Raw genomic sequence first — 25,614 nt, 5'->3', positions numbered from 1 at the left:
CCAATCAATTTCTGTGGCCTAACAGAACAATTTGTGAGATCATAAGATATTAGCATTATTTTCTTTTTTTTAAAAAAAACAAGATATTAGCATCAAGTGTACATATCTTGAAAGGAAACACTTCTAAAGTTCTACTTCTCTGAGATGCAGGAAATAAATAAACAGGTCACGTGGTTAATTTCAGCATCATGTTTGTCCCAAATTAGCACCATATTATGTTTTTTCCCTAATAATTATGTGAAAACTTATTCTATTGAGCCCCCATCAAAAGTATGTTTGTTATGACTTTTTACTATCAAATCTCTGTTACATAGATCAAGGCATTTGAGCATGCCCTTTGATATATCTTGATACGGCTGTAAGAGTCAGGCTGAATCATTTTTAAATCTTGAAGTTTTCCTAGTTTGATTGGTTCTCATTGTTGCTAGTACCTTGTTTCCAAATAGAGTTTGTCTGTAGCAATTGTATATAGATGGCGAGCTCTTCGTGGCACCTTGCAAAAGCTTGTGTGAATTGTGATTAGTCATTGCACCTGGCGCTAATTTCTGCAGCTCATCTTTCTGAAAGGTGTCATTGGGTTCCTATACTATCATCCCCGCTCACTTTGATGCAGCCTGTCGGTTTGCTCTTGGCAGTGAGTAAGTACTGCCAGGTTTCAATAATCCTGCTGATTTTGTGGCAGATTTTCCTGAAATATCTTCAGCTATATCTTTAGGATTCATCCTGGGGGAATTGGATAATGAGCTGAAATTTGGCGAGTCTTTGACTACTCACGATTGAGGACCGTTTTGACTTTTGAATCATGTGTGCTTGCTGATCTGTTTGTCACCGGTTATTCAGCGTTATGCAACCTTGGCGTTGAATGGTTGGCACCAGAGTTTCTGGGTTATGATTCTGATCTAGACCACACCCAAGATAAATTGTAACCGTTGCTAAATTCTTCCATTCATTGTTCACGTTCTTTATACGTGGGTTGATGGTCTCCTGGATATGTTTTGGCTTCTTAAGTTGTGTGAACCTGCATATCTTTGCAAAATGCAATCTGGTGAGTGCTTTTTGTAGCAGCTCGTGAATAGAGAAAGAGCTCCCGTGTTTGGCCCAAAACCAGCAGCTAGATTGCATGCTGGTGGTGCGATGCTGGCCGCATCCCACATGGATCAATAAAAAGTGGCCATCTACCAACCTGAAATTTGACGTCGACGACCATGTCAAAAATCCTAGCTGTTTTCTGTTTTGTCTCGCCGACGGGTCCCGTCCGGTGCTCGTCACCACTCACCACCCCGACCTTTTCAGATCCGTGACCACTCGTGCCGCGCCCAAACCGCGTCGCCATTCAATGCGGTCGAGTGTAGAGATCTGTACTGTCCCGGCGGCCTTGTACTATTGTACATTCTCTCTTCATGTGCCATGCATTTTGTACATGTGGCACGCTACTTTTTTTTTTAGAAAAAAGGAGTTGCCATTGATTGCGTTGAGCTTACCATGAACTGGACTGGAGAAACAGGCAGCAAATGCAGAGGACGGTAGATGCGTTGTCGGTGGCAGCGACCGTGCAGCCAGCCAGGGAAGCAGTATGCAGAGTTATGGGCTTATGGCTGGCTCTACCAGCGGACGGATCGAACTCTACGCATGGAGAGCTGGCGATTCTCGCGACCGACACGAATGGTCCAGCATGGCATTGGCCATGGCCTACGCAGCACACCCCCCCATCCGATGTAGCATGGAAAAAGACAGGTGGAGTCCTTACAGATCGAGAGTTCAGAACTTCAGAGAATGGAGAAAGATCAGAGGCATTCCGTTCCAGCTACAAGAACTGTTTCTCGTTTGGAAAAAGAAGATCATTCCTGGAGAGCTTTCCTAAGGACCCCTGCTTTTAGGGAGGGCGGCTAGACGGCAATCACTAGCCAGTGGCAGTGTCCGGCGCGTCCAAATCAATCCTGATCAGGAACGAACTACCCCACCTTGTTTGCTGAATACAATTCCTATAGTGATGGATGAGCTAACGGGTGCTCTGCGTTTCCAAGTAACCAAATGCTGCTCGTGCACTCATTGCTTCACGCGGGGGGTGATAACTCGCGAGCTTTGTTTATGGAGGCGGTAACGGAAGCCGGGGGGACAGCAACACCTTGGCTCGGCTTTATGGAACATCACTGACCCACTCACTCATCAGTCCACCCTTTTTACGGATACGCACGACGTCAAATCAAGCAGCCAAACCAAATCCACTCGGGGCGGCAGTGGCAGTGAGCCGGCGACTAGCGAGTGCGCGACGAGCCCATGGCCGGAAAATGGGCGTTCCGGTCTCGCAGAGGAGAGAAGTGGGTCGGCTCAATCCACGGCTGGGTTGGATGATGTGGGGGCCAGGTGGTAGGCGGATTGCCAGACTGCCCGTTTCGGCTGGGTGCCCACCACCGGCGGCGAGGGAAGGTTCGGCTCCGGCCCGCCACGAGCGCGTGGGACAAGGGCGCGCCACGGCCACGGCCCACGGCGTCGCGCTGGCTCGTGTCACCGCGACGCGCGCGGTTCAGGCACCAACAGAGGCCAATCCAACTCCGGGTTGCCGCCTCCGCCGCCGATTCTGTGCTCCGACCGCGCGCGCCTTTCCAGCGGCAGCGAAGTGGCGGGCTCGTGGCCATCCCGTTTGATCAGTATATCCCCCGCCGCAAAAGCGGCGTCGGCACACGGGGAGCCAGCCAGCCACGCGCACGCGCTTTTCACGTCGCGTGCCCACCACCGGCGGCTAGGGGGTGTTCCGGTGAGATCTCTCGGTTTAACGAATAGCGATGGCGTCACCTGGCAGGATTTCAAAATGTACCGGCTGGTTACTCCAGGAACATGAAGAAAAAGATGGCGCTGTCGACTAGTCAGTCATAAACTTGTACCCATGATGGATGGGGTCCTGGATTTATTGAACCAGAATCTAAGACCATGACGCCATGCTATTTTTTTTCAACTCTAAGAACCAGTTTGGTTCTGGAGTCCATGAACTAAAGTTTAGTCTATGGACTAAAAGTGGATTAAAGTGGTGTTTGGTTTCTTAAACTAAAAGGGATTAAAATCATTAAATGCTGTGGAAAGAAGACTATTTTACCCCTAGCCTCAAACTGCATCATCCATCCTATGCCAACTGCCTGGTGCCAAAATCTTCTAGCGCAAACTCCCACCTTTCTGCTCTTTCACTAGACAAATCTCATGGAACACAAGCTTGCTCTTCTCACGGCGCTTCTCATTGGTGGGCATGAAGAACATCCCTACGGCGTACTCACCTGGCCGTTGAAGCTCAAAACCAACATCTTTGGTTACCTACCGTAACCTAAAAACGAAAAAACACGTCCAAAGTGAATCCCTCGACCACAGAAAGCTCTTCTCACTCGTTAACAACTCCAACTAAACTTGCCTCTCTGAAAAAGGCATGCGGTAGTGCAACCTCGAGTCGGCGACCTTTGCACTGCCCCCTCCGTCGCTGCCTCTGCTCTCCGCCGCCGCCTCTGCCCTCCCCCACCACCATACTCTCCGCCGGTGCCTCCGTGACCCCACCTCCTCTTCCCCCGCGGACGTCCTCGCCGCACTCAAGACCCTCCACCTCCACCAGCACGCGCTTCGCCTCTCCTCTGCGCACGCCGCGCTCCTCCTCCCTCTCCTTCCCGGACTCCCTCCCCATCTCCCCTTGCCTCCTCCTCCTCGGCACCTGCGCCTTCGCCATGAGCGCCAAGGATCTCCCCAGCGGTGGATCCGGCGTGTGGAGCTTCAGGGGCGGCGAATCCGGCGGGGGATATGGGACCAAGAGGGTGCGTCCGCCGGCGTGGAGGGGGGAGCGAGCGGTGGCCGGTTTCGGGGGAGGGAAGCGCGCGGAGGGGGGCGTGCGGCGGGAGTCTACCGGCGGATCCGGGAGGGCGCGGCACGCCGGCGTGGAGGGGGGAGCAAGCGGCGGCAGGCTTCGGGGGAGGGAAGCGCGCGGAGAAGGCCTTGTGGTATAGTCTGGCAACAGTGGTGGTGCGGGGTAACGGGTGGGAACAAAAGTTTTTAGTCGGTTTTAGGAGGGGTGGGAGGGCTAAAGGATTTTAGTCTTCTAAAGTTTTTTAGTCACTTTTTAGTTAAGTTGTTTGACTCTTTAGTCAGTTTTTAGTCACCTTTTAGTCAAAAAATTTTAGGAGGTGCCTTGAATGTCGGCAACATTTAGTATAAGTAGTAGCAGTTCAATAATGTTGAGTATAGCCTGCCCTGTACAGGAGTGCCCCATGACCAAGAATCTAGCCAGTTACAGGCTTACAGCATGACACTTATGATGGTCAACGGAGCAGCGCGTTCCCTTTTCCATTTCCATACCGCCAAGAGCAATGTAACGTAACGGATTCCAATCAATCGCTTGCCTCCCAGGTGCATTGCTTCTTCTAATGATGATGCAAAATTGTAAACCTGCAGCTGCCAACCTCGTAGCACTAGCAGCAGTACACATGCTGAACCTGAACAGTTTTTCTTTAACCTGCACTCCCCCGGGATTGCACATGACATGCGGCGACGACGACAGCGGTTTTGGGATCTAATGTCCAGCACAATTATTAACTAATCACTCCATCAATCATCAATTTTATAATATTAACCTCTAATCTACACGTCAGAGTTTAAAATTCAGCAGCAGGGGAGTGTGTGACATTCTGTAGTATCACGAGACCGGCCGAACCCAACACACGTCAAACGAAATCGGTACGCCTCCAAAAACCCCGCCGGGCCCGCGCGCATTAATTTTCGGTTCCGTCCCCAACAGCCCCGCCACCCCACCTCTCTCCCACCGACCGTGGGCCCGGTTGACTATGGCCCGCCTGTCATCCAGACGACCAAGCGCCCTAATCCCCATCTCTATTTATACCAGTCTGAAGACACTTGCTAGTGATAGCGTCGCGTTCCCGTCCCGTGTCTTCCATCTCCCTGCTCTTCCCGTTCCGTCCTGTGAGCTGTGACGCGTGGGGGTGAGAAAGAGATCGGATTCCGGAGCGAAACGGCCAAGGACGCACTCGATTGCTACTTGGTTTGGTGCTGCTGCTATCGCTTCCACCCCTCTATCTCCATTACTCGAGTAATGGTGAGGAGGCAGTAGCGCTCAGTGGAGCAGCGGCCGGCAGCGCGGCGGAGGGGAGGGGACATCGCGGAGGAGTCACACTTCGCTGCTGCGGTTCCAGTGGCGGCCCGCGCGTGTCGCGCGCTCCATGCGGCTCGGGTGCGGCCCGTGAGATCCGTCCGCAGCAGCAGGCATGTCGCGGCCGCTGTACCGGGGGGTGTCGGGGATCGGCGGCAAGCCGGCGGCGGCGGTGGAGGGGGCGTACTACGACCCCAAGGAGCCCGGCGAGAACGGCATTGGCGGCCGGGGCGGCGCCCGGAGGCGGCACCTCGCGGCCGCCGCGGTGAGGATCGGGGTCCTGGTCCTGGCGGCGGCGGCGCTCGTGGGGTCGGTCGCGTGGGCGGGGACGCTCTACGCGGGGCGCGGCGCGGCGGCGCGCGCGGCCGCGGCCGCCGCGCACCGCGGGTACCGCCGCCTGCAGGAGCAGCTGGTCACCGACCTGCTCGACATCGGCGAGGTCGCGGGCGGCGGCGTCCGCGCCAAGGAGGCCGAGGTGTGCCCGCCCGAGTACGAGAACTACGTGCCCTGCTACTACAACGTCACGGACGCCGTCGACGTCTCGGATCTGGGCGGCGGCGTCGTCATAAGCTACGAGCGCCAGTGCACGCGCGACGGCAGGGTCGCCTGCCTCGTCGCGCCGCCGCGGAGCTACCGGATCCCCGTGCGGTGGCCCAGCGGCAAGGGCTTCATCTGGAAGGACAACGTGCGGATTAGCGGGCAGGAGTTCTCGTCCGGGAGCCTGTTCAAGAGGTGTGTGAACAAAACTTGCTTTGTAGAATTCGAGGGGTGGGTTTGGTCTACTGGTTGTGAATTCGGTGGTTGCTCATTGATAACAGGATGATGGTGGAGGAGGACCAGATCTCCTTCCCGTCGGACGCGCACATGGCTGACGGCGTGGAGGATTATGCCCATCAAATTGCCGAGATGATTGGGCTGCGGAATGAATTCAATTTCAATGAGGCTGGGGTGAGTTGTTGCCATTCATTCAGTTTTAACCTATGCTGTTAATTACTTATTTGACTTCCATATAGAGTGAATGCATACCCAGAACTAGCTGAAACTGAAAGTATAAAACTGAACCAATGGCATTTATGCCAGTGGGGTGTCATTCTTTGGTACACAATCTAATTCTTAAAAGAGTAACCCACTCTGACTAGTGCTCTTTGTCAACATCCTATAAATTTTCTGGCTTCTAGCAAGATTTTCCACCCACTTTAATTTTATCAGGATTCAGGACACCTGTACTTTATAGTGGTTGCATAAGTAGGTCCTGTGATTTCTGTTGAGCAGCTGTTTCTGGGCTTGGTCCTTGGTTAAGCATTACCTTTTTTACTTCATTGTTTTCAATATAATCGCGATGCAATTTTAAGCGCATAATAACTATGCATTTTTTTTGGGGGGGATCGTTCTTTTTTTTTTTTTGGTACAGCAGCATTTTATTGGCAAGCTGTTGCCCTGTTTGATTTTTTCAGTTTCAGATGATCCTTTTTATATTCAGCTCAGTACTTGTCCGTTGTGGTCTTTCCACTTGACGGCACTTTAAAAATCTTGCATGTTGAGTGGGCTGGCTGGAAAGTGCCAGTCTATTTCGACTAAATTTGACTTTGGAAACTATACATGCCCAATGTGCTGTAAAGTATATATCAGGGTTTCCTGTGTTGTACTGGAAAAGTATGTTGGTAGGGCCCTAGGATCTTAATTTAATCCATTATGCAAAACATAGTTGGACATACCTTGTTAACTTTATGCTCTGATATTTTACAGTAAGACTTCGAATAATTGTTATGTTTACAGTAACATTTATGGTATTCTTTCTGATTGTGTTTCTTGCCATGCTATTTTCAGGTTAGGACAGTCCTTGACATAGAATGCGGATTTGGTACCTTTGGGGCACATCTTTTTGAGAGAGATCTCTTGACCATGTGCATTGCTAACTATGAGCCATCAGGTAGCCAAGTGCAAATTACATTAGAGAGAGGCATTCCTGCAATGATCGGTTCATTTGCAACGAAGCAGCTTCCATATCCCTATCTTTCCTTCGATATGGTGCATTGTGCAAAATGCAACATTGAATGGGACAAAAATGGTATGTGCTAGTCTTCTTCTTTCATGTGTCTTGTCTCTCATTGACTAAATGCTAATCAGCAATATCTTATATTAGCACATGCACATGTAAAAATCTTTATAAATTTCTAGTTGAATACTGAATATTCAAGGGCATGCAGTTGTGGGTTACTTTTAGTCGATGTGTAACTTTTGCCAGTGCAAACTTGCATATACAGAATTTCTGCAAAGATGGATTTATAGTAATCTGGTTCTTTAGGGTGGCAATAAAGTAGTATCTGTTACAGTCTTATACTAAATAAGTAAACATTACTTTACCCTGTAATTTTGCAGATGGCATTTTCTTGGTTGAAGTGAACAGGCTTTTGAGGCCTGATGGATATTTTGTATGGACATCGAATTTGAATACACATAGGGCCTTGCGTGACAAAGAAAATCAAAAGAAATGGACAGCCATTCGTGACTTCGCTGAGAGCCTTTGTTGGGAGATGCTATCACAACAAGATGAGACAATTGTATGGAAAAAGACAAATAAAAGGGACTGCTACACTTCAAGGTATTGTACTGCACACCAACACCTAGAGACTATAATAATAAATGTTTAGACTAGTATGAACTTATAGTGTTGTTTTGCAGAAAATCTGGGCCTGAGCTTTGTGGCCATGATCTAGAATCACCATACTACCAACCACTAAACCCCTGCATATCAGGCACAAGAAGTCAGCGTTGGATCCCCATTGAACATCGTACGACCTGGCCATCTCAGGCTAGACAGAACTCAACAGAACTTGACATACATGGTAAGCATTTGACTACATAATAATGGACCAAACGAGTGAACAAATAAATAAAGTAAAAGTATGTAAGTGTCTTAATGTTCAAATGTTTCTGCTTTGAATTAAAACCTTCTAATTTATCAGGCGTGCATTCAGAAGTATTTGCTGATGATACTTCAAGCTGGGACTCCATGGTGCGAAACTACTGGTCGTTGCTGTCTCCACTTATATTTTCAGATCATCCAAAGAGACCTGGTGATGAGGACCCACAGCCACCATTTAACATGCTAAGGAATGTTTTAGATATGAATGCTCACTTTGGTGGATTTAATGCTGCTTTACTGAAGGCTGGAAAGTCTGTATGGGTGATGAATGTTGTTCCTACGAATGCCCCAAACTATCTACCACTAATATTTGACCGTGGGTTTATTGGGGTTCAACATGACTGGTAAGTAAATAGTCCATGATCTTTTCTTTTTTTTTCTCGAGTTCTTTTCCCCTCTTTTTGTTTCAAGTGCACCGCTCTGCTAATTCTAAATCTTGAACTACATTTTCTTGATAAAGTTTTCCAAACTACAGTTCATATTATGGATGCATAGACAGTCATAATTCACAAATGTTGATACATGGAAATTTTAGGCTTATGGAAAGTTGCTGTAGAGGAATCATAGCATCCTCAATTTCACATAATTTTGTTAGAGTACATGGAGATTGATGCATGGTTGCATAAGTAAAATATCAATTTCATAGACAACTTTTGGCATTTGGATCTTCGGATCAACCTTCAGTTGATGGATGGCTAAACATGTGTTTAGGTGTGAAGCATTTCCAACTTACCCAAGAACATATGATATGGTGCATGCTGATGGCTTGCTATCACTTGAGAAGAGCCACAAGCATAATAGATGTTCTACTCTTGACATATTCTTGGAAGTTGATCGCATCCTACGACCAGAGGTAAGCAATTTTTTGGCCAATTACACTGATATGGGAATCGATTATTCTGTTGCCAATCATGTCTGTAATTCACATCTAGAGGTTGTTCGATGCATGTGTAGGATAACTCATAAGACATAACATTGCCCTCGTCAAAAAGGTTCATATGGCTTTCTGATTAGTGTTGTTGTGCTCGCGCCATACTGAAAGAGTCAGGGATACTCATTCGTACTAACTTGGTTTAGTTCCTTGAAAACTTTAGCCCTTGTCTGGCTGGCCATATACTTTGGTAGGCAATCATTCTGATCATGGTCTATTGGTAATGTAGACTCTACTACTGAAGAGGTTTGACATTAGTTTTTGCAACAGGAAAGCAAAATACGCTTTGCTATACTTACGGTTATTTATGGTACAACTATAATGCACAATTGCCTTCACCCATGATGAAGGCATGCAGCATGATGATCAGATTAGTCTTGCACTTGCATATTTCCACACATGTGGAGCACTATGCATCACTTTAAAATTATTTTTACATGTGTTGTCCAAAATTTTTATACTTGTTTGATGTTGATGCAGGGCTGGGTCATAATCCGTGACACCGCCCCTCTTATTGAAGCTGCAAGATCTGTTGTTACTCAACTCAGATGGGATGCCCGTATTTTAGATCTTGACATAGCTAGTGATGAAAAGCTACTGGTCTGTCAGAAGCCCTTTGTCAGAAAATAAGGAGCATAGTAGAAACTGACACAAGATATGGACTTATTCTTTCCCCCTACACACTGTTACATTGTTGTCTGAGCACAACTGAGTACAAATTTGGGTCAAGACACGGGAAGCGTGATTCTGCTAACTTGTCATGCATCGCCATGGAACCGCAAGGTTCCATTAGATTGATCGGGCAAGTGCATGCGGCAGAGAACAGGCTTGGTGGCTAAGCTTTCCAGGCCAAAGTTTTATTGCCAGGATACAGAGAGGAAGCCATCAAAATTATTTGAGTAGCGAAAAACCATATCCAATAAAGGGATGATGCTGCGGTGTACATAATCGCGGCCAATGTGCCATATAGGTATAATTCATATTCCCCCTTGTTACGTTTTTCTTTTTTTGTAATTGTACCCATTTGTTCTTGTATCATGTATGTAAATTGGTTGGTTTATATACTTGTCATCCCAGACTACAGCCAGTGAAATCAATATAATTATTTGGAGATGAATGATAAGCAATACTAAACCGTAATTATTCCATTATTACATGTTTCCACCATTTCTGTAGTTCAGAATTTTTGTACATCGTCTGGAACAAGTGTGGTTTCGTCCATTATTCTATAAGAATACATGGTTACCTGTAAGAAGAATGTACAAGCTTACAAGCAAGTTTCTTGCTTCTGATGGCTGTTTGGCGTTAGCTGGCGCCAGGAGCTATTGAGGTGAGTTGGTATTGGGGTGCTGCCATGTGGTTTGAGCCCCCCGTGCTCCTGGGCAGGATAGAGCGTCCAGTTGGCCGAAGTTGCTATGTGCCACAACAAGTGGGCGATGGCATTGTGATGGTGATGTGCCACCTTATTCCGAAGGAATTGGATGTCATTCTTTCTTTGTTCCATACATTTCTTTTTCCTTTTGGGTTTGCTGCTTGTAATATGTCAACTCTGCTAATACTCTGGACAAGCATAAATTCAGTCAAAAACGGTACCAGCGGGTCAGAGGCTTAGAGCATAGTTCATGAGGTCTGGCAAAAGGCATCGCAACGACTTCTTTTGTGTGGTCTTGGCTCTTGGCTGTGGCTGAAACTAGTGCTTTGATACTGCAATCCACACTTGATTGCGAATCATAATTCCATTATTCGCCAGCTGGGATAATCTTGCTAGCAAGTGTAGTTGTAGCGACAGTGACATGCCATCTGAGCCCAAAAATGATTGCCCCTCTCATTACTCTTCCCATGGTTCACTTCGATTCCATCACACCGCTAGCGCCAAGTGCCACGAACTATTTCCCTCTAATCAACCAGAATCGAGTCTGATTGTTTGCATAAGACCATGGATTACCTTCCCGGACGCTACCGTAAAAGGCGTAAAAGCATTGCACTACCAGCGATCAATCTCGGGCCAAGTGCGGTTCTTTTACCTCTTTCGACACAGGTACCAGATGCAAAGTTTCTCCCCAAGATTGCCACAAAACCAGCAGCAATCCGCACAGATTCTTCCCTGTCCAATTTATCCATGACCCCAAAAGCAAATCAGATTCTCCACGGCAGATGCGGCGGAGGCCGCCGGAGCCCAAACTCCAAGGTCGCGCGTGCCCACGCCCGCAAGGCCGCAGCTGACACTCTGACAGGTGCGGCCCCAGGCACCAAATGCCACGTGGACCCACGCCCGACCTGCGGGAGGGTCCACATCTCATACGCAGCGCGCGTAGCCATCATGTGCCGTCAATGCCCGGACACCTACTGCAGGCGGGGCCCACGCCCCCCAGCCCATCACCGCGGTTCCGGGTCCCGCACGTCATGCTCGGCGACGACCGCGTGCCCCGAGGTCCAGACTGGCTGGCGAGTGGCCCCGCGCCGCCCGATCCTGATCCGACGGTCCGGTAGCGCCCGAACCCGATAAAGCGACCCCCAACAACGCAAACCTCACACACCGAACCCACCCCCCCGCACCCACCGCCGCGCCCGCCGCCCGAGTCGCCGTGGCCGCCGCGGCAGCGCCCCTCCCGGCGGTGAGCGCAGCCCAGCGCGCCCGCCGCGGCCGCGCCCGCCGCCGCGCTCGGGGCGCCCAGATCTAGGCCTGATAGAGGCGTCTGCCCCCGCGGCCAGCCCCCATGGCGCCGCGACAGCCGTGGTGGATGGCGCTGCTCCTACCCTTCCTCCTCGCCGGCGTCGGGTCCTCCGCCGCCGCGTCGGTTCCTACCGATGCGTGCCGGGTCCCTACTACCGTGGAATCCGTCCTCGGGACTCCCGAGATGTGCTCGACGCTGGATCGCCTCGGCGACCCGGTCGGGGTCATCGAGGTAAGCTATATGCAACGTTGTGATAAAATAGCCGAAAAATGGTACCTATGCGAATTTGTTCATAGCACTACCATGTCGAGGTTAAACTAGCACATGATTCGTGATGCGAATTGTTTAGCGTGAATTAGTTTTGGTTGCGAATTAGGAAAGAGAGAAGTCCATTTTACCCCCCTATGTAATCGCTCAGTCTGAAAAACACCCCCAAGTCAAAAACCAGGAATCATACACCCTCCAACTCTCTAAACCAGACAAACTACCCCCTTGACCATTTCAACATGGTTTCTCATGTGGTTTTACTGATGTGGCAAATACATGGCATGCGGGTCCCACGTGTCAGTTGTTTCTCAGGTGGTTTTGCTGATGTGGCAGATACAGCACAAAACCAGAGCGAATTCCCTCCGCCTCGTCCCCATCTCCGGCCTCCTCGTCCTCCACCGCGCTCCTCGCCGCCGCCGCCGCCTCCCCGCGCCCTCCCCTTCCCTGAAGGACCTCCAGGCGCTGCTCCTCTCCGACGCCGCCACGCCCTTCCCGCCGCCCGCCGCGCCCTGCTCCCCCTCCTCCATCCTCTAGCCTCTTCCCTACCGACGATCCTCTTCCTCCCGTCCCCACATGCCACGCCCGCAGCTCACCACCTCGCCCGCGGCGGCGCTGAGGCCCGCACGTCGGCTCGCCGCACTCACTGCCCCGCTTGCGGCGCCGGCCACGTGCCGCCCGCCCCGTCCGTCTCGCTCCGAATCGGCGGCGCCCGCGCGTCCCGCCCCATCTCCCTCGGCCGCGGCGGGGCCGAGGCTTGCCCGCAGCCTCGCCGGCGCTCCCTGCCCGGCCCGCAGCCCCGGCGCCGCGCCGCCCGCCCCATTTTGCTCGGCCGCGGTGGCGCCGATGTCCGCCCGCAGCCTCGTCGGCGCTGGCCCGGCCGATTCGCGGCGGCGGCGGCGGCGGCTCCGCTGGAGGGAGTGAAAGGCGTCGGCGATGTAAACACAGAGAAAAGGAGAGGGAGGGATGGAGAGGTGAGTGGAAAAAAAACTAGTGACAAGTGGGACCTGCATGCCACGTAAGCAAAACCACTTGAGAAACCAGGTTGACATAGTCAAGGGGGGTAATTTATCCGATTTTGGTAGTTGGAGGTGTATGATTTCTGGTTTACGACTTTGGGGGTGTTTTTCAGACTCGATGATGACTTCAGGGGGGTAAAATGGACTTCTCTCAATAGGAAAAATAATCTTGCGAATTAGGGGGGAAATTTTTCTCTAGGGTTCATAATAACTACTTGCAAGATTTTTTTTAGCAGCTTGCGGAATATAATGAACCTTAGAGACAATTTTGTTAATATTTGTCTGTGGTTCTCAGGTTATGCAAATAAAAGTTTCTGTTCATTGGTTTGGACTTTTAGCTGCTTGCAATGGACACTTGCATATAAATTATGCTATTGCTTATGACAAAACAAACAAAAAATAATCCTTGTAGGGAGACGAGGTCACATTGGCAAAGGCAGTTAATCTTCTTCACATGAACAAGGATGACTATATTGCCATACTTTTCTATGCATCATGGTGCCCATTCTCACAAGAATGCAAACCAAATTTTGAGACATTGGCTTCCTTATTCCCAACTATTCGGCATTTTGCATTTGAGGAATCTGCAATTAGGCCAAGGTAAGTCCTCAAATCGTGTAAAGAAAATTTTGTTTCTTAGTGTAATACTTCTGTTTGGTGGAATAGTAATATGTTGCTGGAACTGCAGCATAATATCAAGATACGGGATTCATGGTTTTCCAACACTGTTTCTCTTGAATTCAACCATGAGAGTGCGGTATCATGGACCAAGGACCGTTAAATCACTCGCTGCTTTCTACACTGATGTCTCAGGTGTGCTATTTGTTCCTTATAAACTCTTGTCTCATTTTTCTTATTGGATGGCTTTACTTGAATGCTTGTCAAAATTCATCCTTGTTGCTTTGCACATCGAGCAACTGATCCATGTAAGATTATGAGCTTGGCTTTTTTCAGCTCACTTGTGGTCTCTTCATTCCAAAACATTAAACATTGTTGTTGGTTCTTTCTATGCTTAAGTCGTTTACAATTCGTAAATTTATGTGATGAAGGTATCAATGCTTTGGTGAAGTCAACTGCAGGGGAGGCCATGGTACATTCCTTAGATGATATTGAGCATAAAAAGGACGCCGAACAGGAAAATTGCCCATTCTGGTGGGCGCGTTCGCCTGAGAAAATACTTCAGCAGGATACTTACCTGGCATTGGCGACCACATTCGTAATTTTGAGGTTGCTGTATCTTCTTTTCCCCAAGATAGATTCCTTTGCCAGATGGGCCTGGAGGAGGCATAATCTCTTTGCAAACTTGACGGGTGCACATGAATATTTTCTCAACTACCTTGAGCAAGCAAGACAGAAATTCCATAGGCTCTACCCTTCAAGTTCAAAGCGGGGGAATTTGCAGGAGGGGGCAATGAACGCCACTGCTTGGGCCTCAAAGTCATTAGCTTCTGTATCGATCGGAGAACCAAGCACCATGGGAAGGACAAACTCTACGAGTGAGCTAAGATGAACTGTAGCTTCTTTTTGTCCGCAGGGATATATATGTACAGTACAGTAGAGTGATCAGGATATGAACACCAAGAATCTGTTGTAACGGCTGTATTACTCATTGTAACATCCTCCTTAGAATAAGCACATTCACTGTTTCGGCCCCTGTTTCTCGTTGTTGTTACAGCCCAATTCTTTGGAGGAATAAAAGTCTCTGGTGTATTGCGCAATATCCTGTGTTCTGAAAATTGGTATGGTGACCTCTGCGTTCTATGTTGGGTGCATCCAATTTTCTGCTGAACCTAATGTCATCGTCCAGGGATGACTCTGCGGAGTTCAGAAGCAAGGAAAAACGCATAGTATTACATACGTTCATTATGTAATTGGAGTCAAATGTCAATATGAACTTTTCCTTTTTGCTATACTACATTCATACACAAGCACTTCTATGGAGTTATATGCTACATGGTTTCCACTCTGCAGGCGATGAGCTACGCGAGCAGCCTGCGCGACTCGACGTACCAGCGGGTGTAGGGGGACTCGAGGTTGGGCCAGTCGGTGTCCGGGCAGGCGGCGAAGTGGTGCAGCCAGAGCGAGAGGACCTCCTCCCGCTGCTCCCAGCTGAGCTTGTCGATCAGGTCCTCCAGCACGGCCACCATCTCCTCCCGCTCCCGGCCGGTCAGCACCGGCGCGTCCGTGCCGTTGCTGCCGCGGCACAGCAGCGGCAGCCACGACCGCAGCATCGCCATCCGCTGCTCGGCGACCGCGCCCGTGTCCTTCCCTCCCGCACCCTGCTCGAACTCCCTCGAGTTGGCGTGCTGGAACAAAAACACTGCGCACGAACCAATCAAACAGCCCTTTCATCAAACTGGAAGCAAAAAAAAGGTACGAATATGCTCAAGCAGGACTGCAGAAAAAAGAAGACCAGGGACATTCTGGGGAATCAACAGGCATCCAGAGGGCCTTATTGTTTCTAGGTCCAAGATGTAACGTTCCGGAGGGTACAACTGCAAGGAAAGGTCTAGGACGGACCTAAGTGAAAAGGCACATGGACCTCGGGGTAATAAGTAGAAAGATGGGAAGGGGCAAAAGAGCAGCACCAGGGGCATATATGTAAGGGACCAGGAACCTGTGCGCAAAATCTCAAAAATTTTGGACCATTTCTCGACCTGGGCTGGACTAGAAGGCCCAAGCGGTTTGGCTAAGCGGCGGACACTTCGGAGATTCTCTCCGCCGCGAATTTTATTTTTGCGAAATTCCTAGTTGCACTGCACATTAAGAAAATAGCTCATCACTTCAAAAACAAAAAATAAGAGAAGAAAATAGCTCCATGATCTAAAAAAGAAGCTCCATACGCAGCAGGCCATTAACTACTGCGGTTCGCTTGCTTAAAAAAAACTTGTTTACTTGAGCACTGCAGCAACGATCCTATGCAGGCGGTAAATTAACGGATAGTCTCATAGTAACATATATGCCGAGGACGGAGAGGCGTAATGTGATGTCTAAAAGGGCACTGCTATGCTAATCAGCTCACACCATGCTCCCCATGTTCGAAGCCCTCGCGACCACGGAATAATCGTCATCTCCTCCTCGTCGTTCGTCAGCCACACCACGGGCACCGCATTTTTGCCCCGTCAAAACGTCGTGCGCACATATCAAACCACGACGATTTTCGTCACAGGCGCTCGTGAAACCACCACGAATTCGCGAAACATATCATGTACGCTACGCTCAATGCAATCTTCGCAAAATTTGGATCAGAGCAAAATTCGCAGCGCTGATGTCTTTGTCTGAAACCGCAAAAAAATGAAGAGCTTTAATTTATTTCCACGTACCGGCGAGCCGAAGCAGCGAGACCTGTAGCGCCGGCTCGGCGACGAGCGCGCGGCTCCCGAGCCTCGCCGCGTCGCCGAACTGCACCACGGCCTCGCGCGCCGCGCCGCACTCGGCCATCTTCTGCCCGAGCCACAGCAGCTCGGCGGCGAGCTTCTCCGCCGCGGGCCCGCCGAACCCTTCGTCCAGCGAGGACGCCGCGGCGGGCCTCCACCACCGCACCCCCGTCCTCACGGCGCGCACGGCCAGCTCCATCCCGGGCCACTCCCCTCCCGCCGCCGACTCCAGCTGCCGCAGCGTGCGCGCGAACGCGCCGGCGAGCGCGGCCCGGTTCACGGCGCCGGCGCGCGCGCGCACGTTGTCGTCGAGCAGCCGCTCCGCGAGGCCCCGCACCAGCTCGTACTTTCGAGAGGCGACGGGGAGCCTTGACGCCACGGAGAGCACGTGCGCGAGCGCGCGCCCCACGCAGGTGTCCCCCGCCGGGGACCCCGGCTCCGCGCGCGGAAGCGTGGGCGCGAGCGCCGGCGGCTGTGGTGGCGGCGCGGGCGCGAGCGCGGACAGGAACATGAAGAAGAGGGAGATGAAGGCCTGCGTGGCGAAGAGGAGGAGGCGGCGGAGCACGGTGAGCGCGCGCGCCGCCGCGACAGGGAGCGGCAGGAGCAGGAACTGCTGCTGCTGGTGCTGCGCCGACGACGACAGCAGCGGCGAGAAGGCCGAGAAGAGGCCCGAGGCGAGCGACGCCAGAGGGTCCATCGGCGTCCGGAGCTGCTGCACGGGCTGCTGCGGGAGCACCCGAGCAGGGGAGGGAGCAAGTCCGTGGAGGAATGGAAGAAAGAATTGCAGGTGTGCGAGGCTCCCAAAGTCGCAAGTCGCAAGAAACGTCCGCGCGCCGAGGACGGAGACGACAAACTGGCTGTCCCAACCTGTGAATATGATTTTTCACGTATACATGTTACCACTTGAGTTATCCAAACCATTCATTCTTAAATTAACGTGAGATGGATCGTAGGGATGCGAGAAGTACGTGAAGTAGTTAGTTGGTTTACGGTTGGATGAAGAGAAATCAACGAGTGAGATAAATCCTGTGATCACCCCGGTTCGTCTAGTTCCGTCGATGTGTCAAATCCTTCGCCGAAGAGAGAGAGATACGGTGAGAATGCGAGCTCTTTTAATTTTTTTTTGTCACGTTTGATAGTTGGACTTCGGGCGTGTTCATGTGGCGTAGAGTTGGTTTTACGGGATAGATATTTCTGCCGGAATACATGTCGCTGAAAGAACGGTAGAAATTTCTTTTCTTATATTGGTCACATGAAGAAAACAAAAGGTGAATTCAGAAGGGGAAAAAGAAGTTTGCTTTAGCTAAGTGTTACGAACCTGCAAGCAATGAAATACGTCCGTTCAATACTACGGAAGTACGGATAAGAGGAACCAGGGCAACCTTGACACGGGCACTGCACAATCAGACTCTAGGTGGCCCAAGCACTGGAAAGTGTTCTCGATTTTCATTTCGAAGCAGTACAGCCATATTATATAATACAAAATTTGCCGCCTGCCGTATCGCACGGCGACGACTGGATCTCACAGTATAGTCGGTTGAATTTCGGTCGACTCAACGACAGAGCCTCTGTTCTCAGCTCAGGAGATACAAAAATCTCCTCACAGTCGTCCTGACCTGACTAGTGAGGCACAAATTTATGAATGACAGAAAACCGAGCAAGAGTTCAATGACTCGTGGATAGTTTAACTGGCAGATCGCACGGACACTCCTTTTCTCTGTTTTTTTACAAGTGACCGATCAAAATTGCCTTCAACCAAGGCGCAGCCAAGGCGCGTCTCCAAAAATTTACAGGTTTGAGGCTGGCACTCCTCATCACTTCAGGAGTTTTTGCAGCCTTCTCTCTGCCGCAAGAGCTGTTTTGTTCTGTGGTTCCAAAGCCAAAGCATGCCGGAAATCTGTACATCCAATGGATGATGCAGGTACAAATTGGGTTATTCACAAAGTGTATTCGAGAAAGCTTTGTAGATCATACAGTGTAGATAATGCTTCCATAAAAAACATCAGACAGCTCAAGACATGCATGAAACTATTTTGATTCTGATAGCTCAAACCATAATAGCATCACTAAACTCTTCTCTCAACAATAAAATAAATTAAATTAACTAAATGCTAAGACCCATCCTCAAGAGTAAGAGGGAAAGAGAGCGTGCAACACATAAAAAAAGTGATTATGTTCAACCAAACATCTAATGGATGCAAGTTACTGGCTACTGGCTCAATTAAATGTCAACTTTAGCATTTTGATATGTGGCTAAGAACTGAGAAGTTAATGCAATGACAGAAAACTGCCTCACCTTGAAGAGCTTCTTTGTAATTCAAAGTTACTTCCCTCGCACAACCTCGCCGTAGGTATGCTTTAACGTTCTGAAATAAACAAAAGTAGTTCAGAGGAAGGATTTATATCACCGTAACAGCACAAGATGGGAAGGCTATTAGCATCATACAGAACTATCTAATCTAACGAATCTATACATATTCCTTTTATAATGGTTAGCATTACTTACTGGAATGTTATGTCGAAAAAAATCTCTTACCTTTCTATCCAACAGTAAGGCCTGGTCACAATCTGCTTCAGCTTGTTTAAAACTGCACAAGTTTAAATATGGCAGATTTAATGTACTCATATTAGAAAAACTTTGAGCGGAAAAATATTGTTGGTAGCAAGCATACCGGCCCAGTTCCAGGTAAGCAGCTGCTCTATTGCAGTAATAAGTTGCATTTGTGTCACTCAAACTGATGGCCTCTGAATAAAACTCAGCAGCCTTGCTCCACTGTCTTCTTTTGAAAGCACTATTTCCCTGTGAACATGTGTTCAAGAAATGAACTCGGCTGCTTTAAGTTGGTGGCAACAGACAAGAGTAACTTTCTTACACCCCACAACCACTTAATAAGTAACTACTTTTTCTATCTAGTATTTTAATGCTGTGCAATCAAGACGCTGTCCTACAATATAGATCCAGACAAGATTAATGATACTCAATTACGCCCCAAAAAATGATACACAATTACACATGAAAGAATATAACATAGCAGTATCATATCCCTCTACCCAAACAAGCCTTTCTAGACTCGGAAATAAGAATAAACATTTTCATAAAATAACCCTTTAATCCTATTATAGTTTCTTAAGATCCTTCTAATTAAGGATCGTAATTTTTTTTAGGATTGAAGAGAGCGAATGTGATGACATCTTCTAGTAAAGGTAGAAAGACTTGTATCAGGAAACGGTCTGTTAAATTCACAATTAGCATGGAAGGCTGGAACATGGTAATAGTGCTGATTGTTTTTAAACTTGTTATTAGCATGGAGCCCTGGACTACGGTGTTGCTCAATTTTAAATCAGGCCCAGGACAGAAGGTGCCAAAGGCCTTTCAGGACAATATTCTCTAGAAATCAGATCATACTAAACTAAACACACTCAACCCATACTCTCTCTTAGCAAAAGAATCCAAGGGTCAAACAGATAACCTTGTCACTCAAAAAACAAAACTAAGAGACTGTTTGCGGAAAATAAACCTTTTCTTTCAGCAACTCTGATTCATCAATATCAACGTCACCATTGACTACTGGTGCGGCTACCAACTTGGATGCCAAAACTACTTGGTCCTGGATGAGAGAATATGTATCCAAGATAGTACGAAGAAGGGATTTGTCTGATCCATGTGCTGCTACAAATGAAAGAGAAACATGATGATCCAGATTTGACCAGGGTATAGTGACCTGCAAAAGTGAGGAGGTGGTTTTTATTTTTATTTTTCCCAAGAGGAAGAAAATAACACAAATAAAATCAGTGGAAATACTCCTCTACCTCACAACAGCCAGAAAGTGCAGCAATGCCCACAAATTTGTACATTCTATCCTCAAATCCAGATGATAGTCTTTCTTTAGAGTTTCTCTTCAGAGGATATCCAGCTGTGGTTGGTAGAACTAAAATTCCCGAATCCTAAATGGCACCACATGAAAGAAAGAGTTAAAAGCAAAGACATCATACAAATCCCATTCAATCTACCAATCAACTCTTGGCAGAATTTACTGTGAATCCTCTTGGTGATACAGTAATATGAAGGAATTCTCATGTGATCAATTTTGTAACTTAAAGGATTAATATACATGCACACATTTTATCATTTCCTCTGGGTATACTATAAAAAGATAAATGTAAGGATTCATTATCGGTTCCTTTTTAACAGAACCAAAATCCTCCATTTAAAATCACTTTGTTGTTATCCTATACAAGGTACACTCTTATTCACTAGCTACTGCACTATTGCAGCATGAACTTTCTAGAAAAATATAAAATGCACGCTGCCGAGTATCTAGTTAAAAACCTGTGAATAAGAGAAGGGCTTAAGTGGAAGACTACCTTGAGAAGATTCTTGAGTGCCGCCCGCAATTCATTTCTTATTGCATACAAAGATTTAATGTTATCATGTGCAAAGTTCACAGCTCGAAGCACACAAGTAGAGATATCAAGGCCAAGCTTAGGTTTAACAGTGTTAACCCAATTCTCATGATTTTCCTTAAACTCGTATCTGAAAATTTTATTGACATGTAAGTCCCAGGGTTGAGCTAGAAGCACCAAGCAATAAAATAAATAAATCCAGTTTTAAAACAGTAGCGCAGCCCAAAAAAATGATTTCCCTTGCATTAAACTATTGAACAATATCTTTCATAAAAAACACAAGAAACTTAGCTGCATTGAAAGTGAAATGTAGCACCAGGCATGGAAGATGAGTAATCCTCCCAAAAGCATAAGAAGGTTTGCTTGCAAATACAATCACAAGCAGGATAGACTCCCAACTCCCAACTAGTAGATCTAATCAGCAATCCAGAAATCCACAAGTTCACAAAGTACAAGACTATTTTCACTAAAACAGTACAAGACTATTGTCACTAATACAGACGTTTCCACGCATAAAGTACAATTTAACTATCTGAGTACCTGACATGGTGCCCCAACCTGCCAGTAATTCACCCATAAAGAACTAGGCAACTCAGGATATCCTAAAATTCAAAGTTTTGACATCAACACGTGGACGCAGACCGCAAAATAGCATAATAATATGACCAGACCAAATTTTGACTAGCTCCTAAAAAGTGTATCATCTCTGGTATTTACAGATGAAGATATCAGTACCTGAATACTGCAAATGAAATTTCTAACGCTTAGTATTTTAGGCATTCAAGATCCTTACTCCCTAGTCGGCTAGTTGTTACTTATTTGTTTCATCACCCATCCCCCCGAGTGAAAGTAAATTTTTTGTATTCTCTTTCTAAACTGGGGCAAATGATTAATGAAAGCAAACCTCTGCAGTAACAGCATCACTGTGGACAGCGCTTTCAAGGCTGACATTCCTTCTTGTAACTTCGTAGCAGGTTCGCAAAACTCCTTCAGGCTAGGTACATTTGAATAAAGATATTGGCCAATATTGATGTGTTTAGGTGGCTGATCTGCAAGATATGGGATTAATTGTGCCAGATCTGGCTTGGTAAAGTAACAAATCTATGAATTAAAGATTAAAGAAAAAGGACACATCACTATGATGACTTACATCCGGGTAATGTTTGGACAGCATTTTTTATGGCATGCACAGTTTTCTGGTTAGAGACCTTTAGCAGCTGAAAGCAATCATCAGCAAAAACAAATTGCCTTGTTTGCTTAAGTCCACCTGCAGTAGCTGGTAGTAGAACTTCTCCAACACGATGAAGAACACATGGATCTCGCGCAAACCATCCTACAAAGGTCCAGAAATCCAGTGAAATAATACATAATAAACAATTTTTATTTCCATTTAAAATCTAGCTATGATGCTACTACATGACACTAACATCCATAAGTGGTCTAAGGCTGGTCTGATTGGAGAAGGCTGTTCCAATCTATACAGTAATATTCTGTAATGAGAGGGCTGGATCTTTCTTGGTCTGTGATTACTTATTTGGTTGAATGATATTAATCATCAGTTCCTTACTCTACAGAAAAAATTGTTCATCAGATATCCTATATATGTAGTGTGAACAATTTTTTTCATACCGAAACTCTGTATATTTTAATTATGACTCCATTGTATGATTGAAGTCGCAGTTATTTACTATCTTTTAATCTGATTACTTCTTTTTACAATAAATATTTATATGGACTTGACCTTCTTTTTACAATAATCATGGCACACAAGGCTCTGCATGCTCACAAAATAGGTACTAAACTTGTGTCACAGAAGACATGAAAATGCTCGTCATAATAAGTATTAAGTAATAGATATAACATAAAAGTAAGAGCAAGGAAATACCAACTGTATCTAGACTTTGTGAATTTGCTATTGTCCCAAGAGTAGAAACAACACCATAAGAAGGCCTGAAACAAAGTAACCCACAGAAAGAAGCTGGAATTCTCACATCACCAACTGTATCGGTGCCTACAAGAGTTTAAGGGATTAAAGGGTCAGGAATAGAAGAAAAAAATATGGAGAAGTGGAATGGGCAAAACATAACACTATTTTACACATAAAGGCAGCATCGATATGACGTGGCAGAAAAAAGGGAAAATATTTCATTTACAAGGACAAGTAGGGATCTATAATCAGAAGAGGAAGTTGGTAGCAATCTTTCTGAAATACCAAGAGCAAAGTCGACAAGTTGTGCAGCAACTGCCACAGCAGATCCACTGCATGATCCACCAGGGACAAGTGACGAAGAAGCAGGGTTGATTGGTGTTCCACAGTGCAAATTTTCTCCAGTGACACTGACAAAACATGGTAAATGAGTTTGCAATAAGCATGGTAACTGGTAAATTTTAGAGAGTTTTTCACCCAAAAAAGATCCTAATTTCCTTGATATTTACGCAAACAATCATGTAATTGTGAAGGTTTATGGATCTGGTCACATAACAAAAGTAAAACTTAGAAGGTACTTCTGAGTTACAACCCCATAAGGCAAACCATTGCAGTTTTAATGCTTAAGTTATCTGCGAACTCAATGTTAAAATTTTAGTATTATTCTTAACCATTTTGGCCTTTACCATTCCATTCATATGCATCATTAAGTATACAATCTGGAGCTGTCTGAAATCATGTCAGTAACTGAGTGACCTGAGGCCAACAATTTACAACATTAATAATCGTTTCAAATCAACTCAATTCGAAGCAACAAAAGGTACAAACCCGAAGCCGAGTTCATCCATGACTGTCCTTCCAACGCAGGTGGCCCCCTGCTTCTGCAGCAATGTGACAGTCACTGCTGTGTGCCTGGGCGCCTCGTGAGTCCTCTTCCAGTCCGGGTTCCCAAACCCAGCGACATAGCCCTCGATCTCGAAGCTAAAACAGGACAAAAACGATCAAAAACACGGCAGGCAACTAAGATCGCTCGGAACAGCGAAGCAGAGCAGGAAGCTTCCAGGGCTTACTTGTCACTGGCGGCGAAGGTTAGGCCCGAGAGCAGATGGCGCGCGGCGGGAGGCGGCGGCTGCGGCGGAGGGGAGAGCTCGAAGCGGTCGCAGAAGGCTCCAAAGTCGGGCGGCGCGCCGGCCTTGCCCCGCAGCCACCGCCTGCGGCGCCGCGCCGCCTCCGCGAGGACGATGACCCCCGCGACGGCGATGCCTGCGACGATCCAGACGCGGGGGTTGGAGGCGATCGTCCCGCCGCCTCCGGCACCGCCCGATTGCGCCGAGAACGCCATGGGTGCGGCGCAGGCGTACGGAGTCTAGGGTTTTTGGAGGGTTTTGGAGAGGGCTCGAGAAGCCACGGAGGCGGAGTGGGGAAGAAGAAAGAAAAATGCTTTTGCGTTGGGGCGGTGAGTTCCACTTCAGCTTTGCTTTCTTTGGATTTTTTTCGCGTTTATTCCGGGCGATTGTTTATTGCTGTGGGGCCCGATGCCAGTGACGTTGAGGCTGGGTTTTCAGGGGACCGAGGCCGTCTTTATTCTTGTTTGACAAGTCAAGGGAGACGGACGGTCCGCGGGCGCCGGGCGGTTTGTTCCGGTGGGCTTATCTCGGGCCCTGTTACTTTTCTCGGCGGGCTGTAAGGCGACTGACAGACATGGGCTTGGTTGGATTCTCAGGCCTACTAACATATGAACAAAATGAATACTGGGCCGATTTCAGTCTCAATTTAAGAAATCATTTTTTATTTGAAAAATGACACACTAAAAAATGAAACAGAAGTGCTGCTTATGATCTTGCTTACCGACAGACCATCTGCTTGCAATTATCAACTGCAAGAGGGAGCATTTGTCGATAATCAAACTATAAGCTAGGCAAGGATGATGAACATGAATCTAACTGGTTCTAGTCATGCATCTTCTCATATACGAAGAATAATACGTCATATGTCCAAGAAGCTCCAGTTTCTGCAGTACGTTCTTCAGAACAACAATTGCATCTGCAGTCGCCAACTCGCGTCACATTCTCGTCCTTTACATGAACCATTAAAAACTAAGCAAGTTGGCATTCCACAACTGCAAGCACAGTATGCCATCTGTCAATGATAAACAAAAGGGTTATTATTTTTATCGGCAGACACTCACACCCATGATTGTAAGTCAAACAGCCAATGTCATCACTATGACGGATTAACCATCTTTGACATTTTTAAGGGCACCCTCAGCAGTCAGCAGTCACTATGCACTTTTTAAATTATCAGATTTTGGTGTTAGCCATCCCTGAAATCTGATCAGATTTGTGACACATATGCTTTAACTGATAAATTGGTTAACTGAACTGTGATTGTATTGAAGCCTGAAAGCAACCAGTACATTTGTTACTGATCAATCCATCTGCACTTGCTGGTTAACACATAATGAAATTATACCGTTAGGAATGCTTCAAGTGACGGTCATCATTTGCAGGAGATTTGCACCTATCTTCAGTTTTTTCAGTCAGTGCCCCACTAAAGCATATTATTCATAAAATGAAAAAAATGTCATAAAATGTCATGAGTGTAATATTCCAAAAATTTGAAATATTAAATTGAGAGAAATTTTCAAAAAATTAAAACTTTTGTTTGAATTGTGTGCTCATTTCATAATTGTAATCAAATTCCACTCTCTTATCTAAATTCCCTATTAATACAATCCCAAACTATTTTCAAAATTTGTGTGCTTTGATTTGGTTCTTTTTGGATTTTATCTGGACCTCAAATATGAGTATGTTTGAATTTTGAATCCAAATCAACATTCGAACTAAAAATAAAAACAAACCTAAACTAACAAATCTAACCTATCTAACCCACCAAGCCAGCCTGTAACCCAACCGGCCTGGCCTGCCTAACCTTCCTGAAACAGCCTAGCAGGCTGA

At 47.2% G+C, this 25,614-nt stretch overlaps 4 protein-coding genes across 4 annotated transcripts; 2 read left to right on the top strand and 2 right to left on the bottom strand.

Annotated features, from left to right (window-relative positions):
- Nucleotides 1-4,882: 4,882 nt before the first annotated feature.
- On the top strand, nucleotides 4,883-10,108 carry LOC117856660 (probable pectin methyltransferase QUA2). The gene is made up of 8 exons (XM_034739013.2): nucleotides 4,883-5,866; nucleotides 5,953-6,082; nucleotides 6,962-7,202; nucleotides 7,514-7,736; nucleotides 7,817-7,980; nucleotides 8,101-8,404; nucleotides 8,772-8,913; nucleotides 9,472-10,108. The coding sequence occupies exons 1-8, from the start codon at nucleotides 5,250-5,252 to the stop codon at nucleotides 9,619-9,621; spliced, it is 1,971 nt and encodes a 656-aa protein (XP_034594904.2). The 5' UTR covers nucleotides 4,883-5,249; the 3' UTR covers nucleotides 9,622-10,108.
- A 1,429-nt stretch (nucleotides 10,109-11,537) lies between these two features.
- Nucleotides 11,538-14,667, top strand: LOC140223522 (5'-adenylylsulfate reductase-like 3). Its single transcript, XM_072295370.1, has 4 exons — nucleotides 11,538-11,897; nucleotides 13,362-13,549; nucleotides 13,638-13,762; nucleotides 13,999-14,667. The coding sequence occupies exons 1-4, from the start codon at nucleotides 11,709-11,711 to the stop codon at nucleotides 14,457-14,459; spliced, it is 963 nt and encodes a 320-aa protein (XP_072151471.1). The 5' UTR covers nucleotides 11,538-11,708; the 3' UTR covers nucleotides 14,460-14,667.
- A 105-nt stretch (nucleotides 14,668-14,772) lies between these two features.
- On the bottom strand, nucleotides 14,773-17,161 carry LOC117838566 (uncharacterized). Its single transcript, XM_034718644.2, has 2 exons — nucleotides 16,273-17,161; nucleotides 14,773-15,269 (listed from the first exon to the last, which is right to left on the bottom strand). Exons 1-2 carry the CDS (start codon nucleotides 17,021-17,023, stop codon nucleotides 14,929-14,931), a joined length of 1,092 nt encoding a protein of 363 aa, XP_034574535.1. The 5' UTR covers nucleotides 17,024-17,161; the 3' UTR covers nucleotides 14,773-14,928.
- A 580-nt stretch (nucleotides 17,162-17,741) lies between these two features.
- LOC117838558 (outer envelope protein 64, mitochondrial) lies at nucleotides 17,742-24,100 on the bottom strand. Its single transcript, XM_034718636.2, has 13 exons — nucleotides 23,728-24,100; nucleotides 23,486-23,638; nucleotides 22,943-23,067; nucleotides 22,616-22,741; nucleotides 21,881-22,063; nucleotides 21,635-21,779; nucleotides 20,692-20,860; nucleotides 20,137-20,271; nucleotides 19,845-20,048; nucleotides 18,999-19,126; nucleotides 18,863-18,914; nucleotides 18,623-18,692; nucleotides 17,742-18,223 (listed from the first exon to the last, which is right to left on the bottom strand). Exons 1-13 carry the CDS (start codon nucleotides 23,997-23,999, stop codon nucleotides 18,141-18,143), a joined length of 1,845 nt encoding a protein of 614 aa, XP_034574527.1. The 5' UTR covers nucleotides 24,000-24,100; the 3' UTR covers nucleotides 17,742-18,140.
- Between the last annotated feature and the right edge of the window lie 1,514 nt (nucleotides 24,101-25,614).

The sequence above is a fragment of the Setaria viridis genome, chromosome 1 (assembly GCF_005286985.2).
Source record: "Setaria viridis chromosome 1, Setaria_viridis_v4.0, whole genome shotgun sequence".
NCBI classification, from domain to species: domain Eukaryota; kingdom Viridiplantae; phylum Streptophyta; class Magnoliopsida; order Poales; family Poaceae; genus Setaria; species Setaria viridis.
The sequence above is the reverse complement of the archived record's forward strand: the minus strand, read 5'-3'. Positions and strand labels throughout refer to the sequence as shown.

Coding starts and splice junctions, on each gene's coding strand:
- LOC117856660 (XM_034739013.2), top strand. CDS start 5,250: ATGTCGCGGCCGCTGTACCGGGGGGTGTCGGGGATCGGCGGCAAGCCG. Junction 5,867..5,952: donor TCCGGGAGCCTGTTCAAGAG/GTGTGTGAACAA, acceptor CATTGATAACAG/GATGATGGTGGAGGAGGACC. Junction 6,083..6,961: donor TCAATTTCAATGAGGCTGGG/GTGAGTTGTTGC, acceptor TGCTATTTTCAG/GTTAGGACAGTCCTTGACAT.
- LOC140223522 (XM_072295370.1), top strand. CDS start 11,709: ATGGCGCCGCGACAGCCGTGGTGGATGGCGCTGCTCCTACCCTTCCTC. Junction 11,898..13,361: donor ACCCGGTCGGGGTCATCGAG/GTAAGCTATATG, acceptor TAATCCTTGTAG/GGAGACGAGGTCACATTGGC. Junction 13,763..13,998: donor TTTCTACACTGATGTCTCAG/GTGTGCTATTTG, acceptor TATGTGATGAAG/GTATCAATGCTTTGGTGAAG.
- LOC117838566 (XM_034718644.2), bottom strand. CDS start 17,023: ATGGACCCTCTGGCGTCGCTCGCCTCGGGCCTCTTCTCGGCCTTCTCG. Junction 15,270..16,272: donor CTCGCTGCTTCGGCTCGCCG/GTACGTGGAAAT, acceptor GTTCGTGCGCAG/TGTTTTTGTTCCAGCACGCC.
- LOC117838558 (XM_034718636.2), bottom strand. CDS start 23,999: ATGGCGTTCTCGGCGCAATCGGGCGGTGCCGGAGGCGGCGGGACGATC. Junction 23,639..23,727: donor ACCTTCGCCGCCAGTGACAA/GTAAGCCCTGGA, acceptor GTCCTGTTTTAG/CTTCGAGATCGAGGGCTATG. Junction 22,742..22,942: donor ACTTGTCGACTTTGCTCTTG/GTATTTCAGAAA, acceptor AAACTCTTGTAG/GCACCGATACAGTTGGTGAT.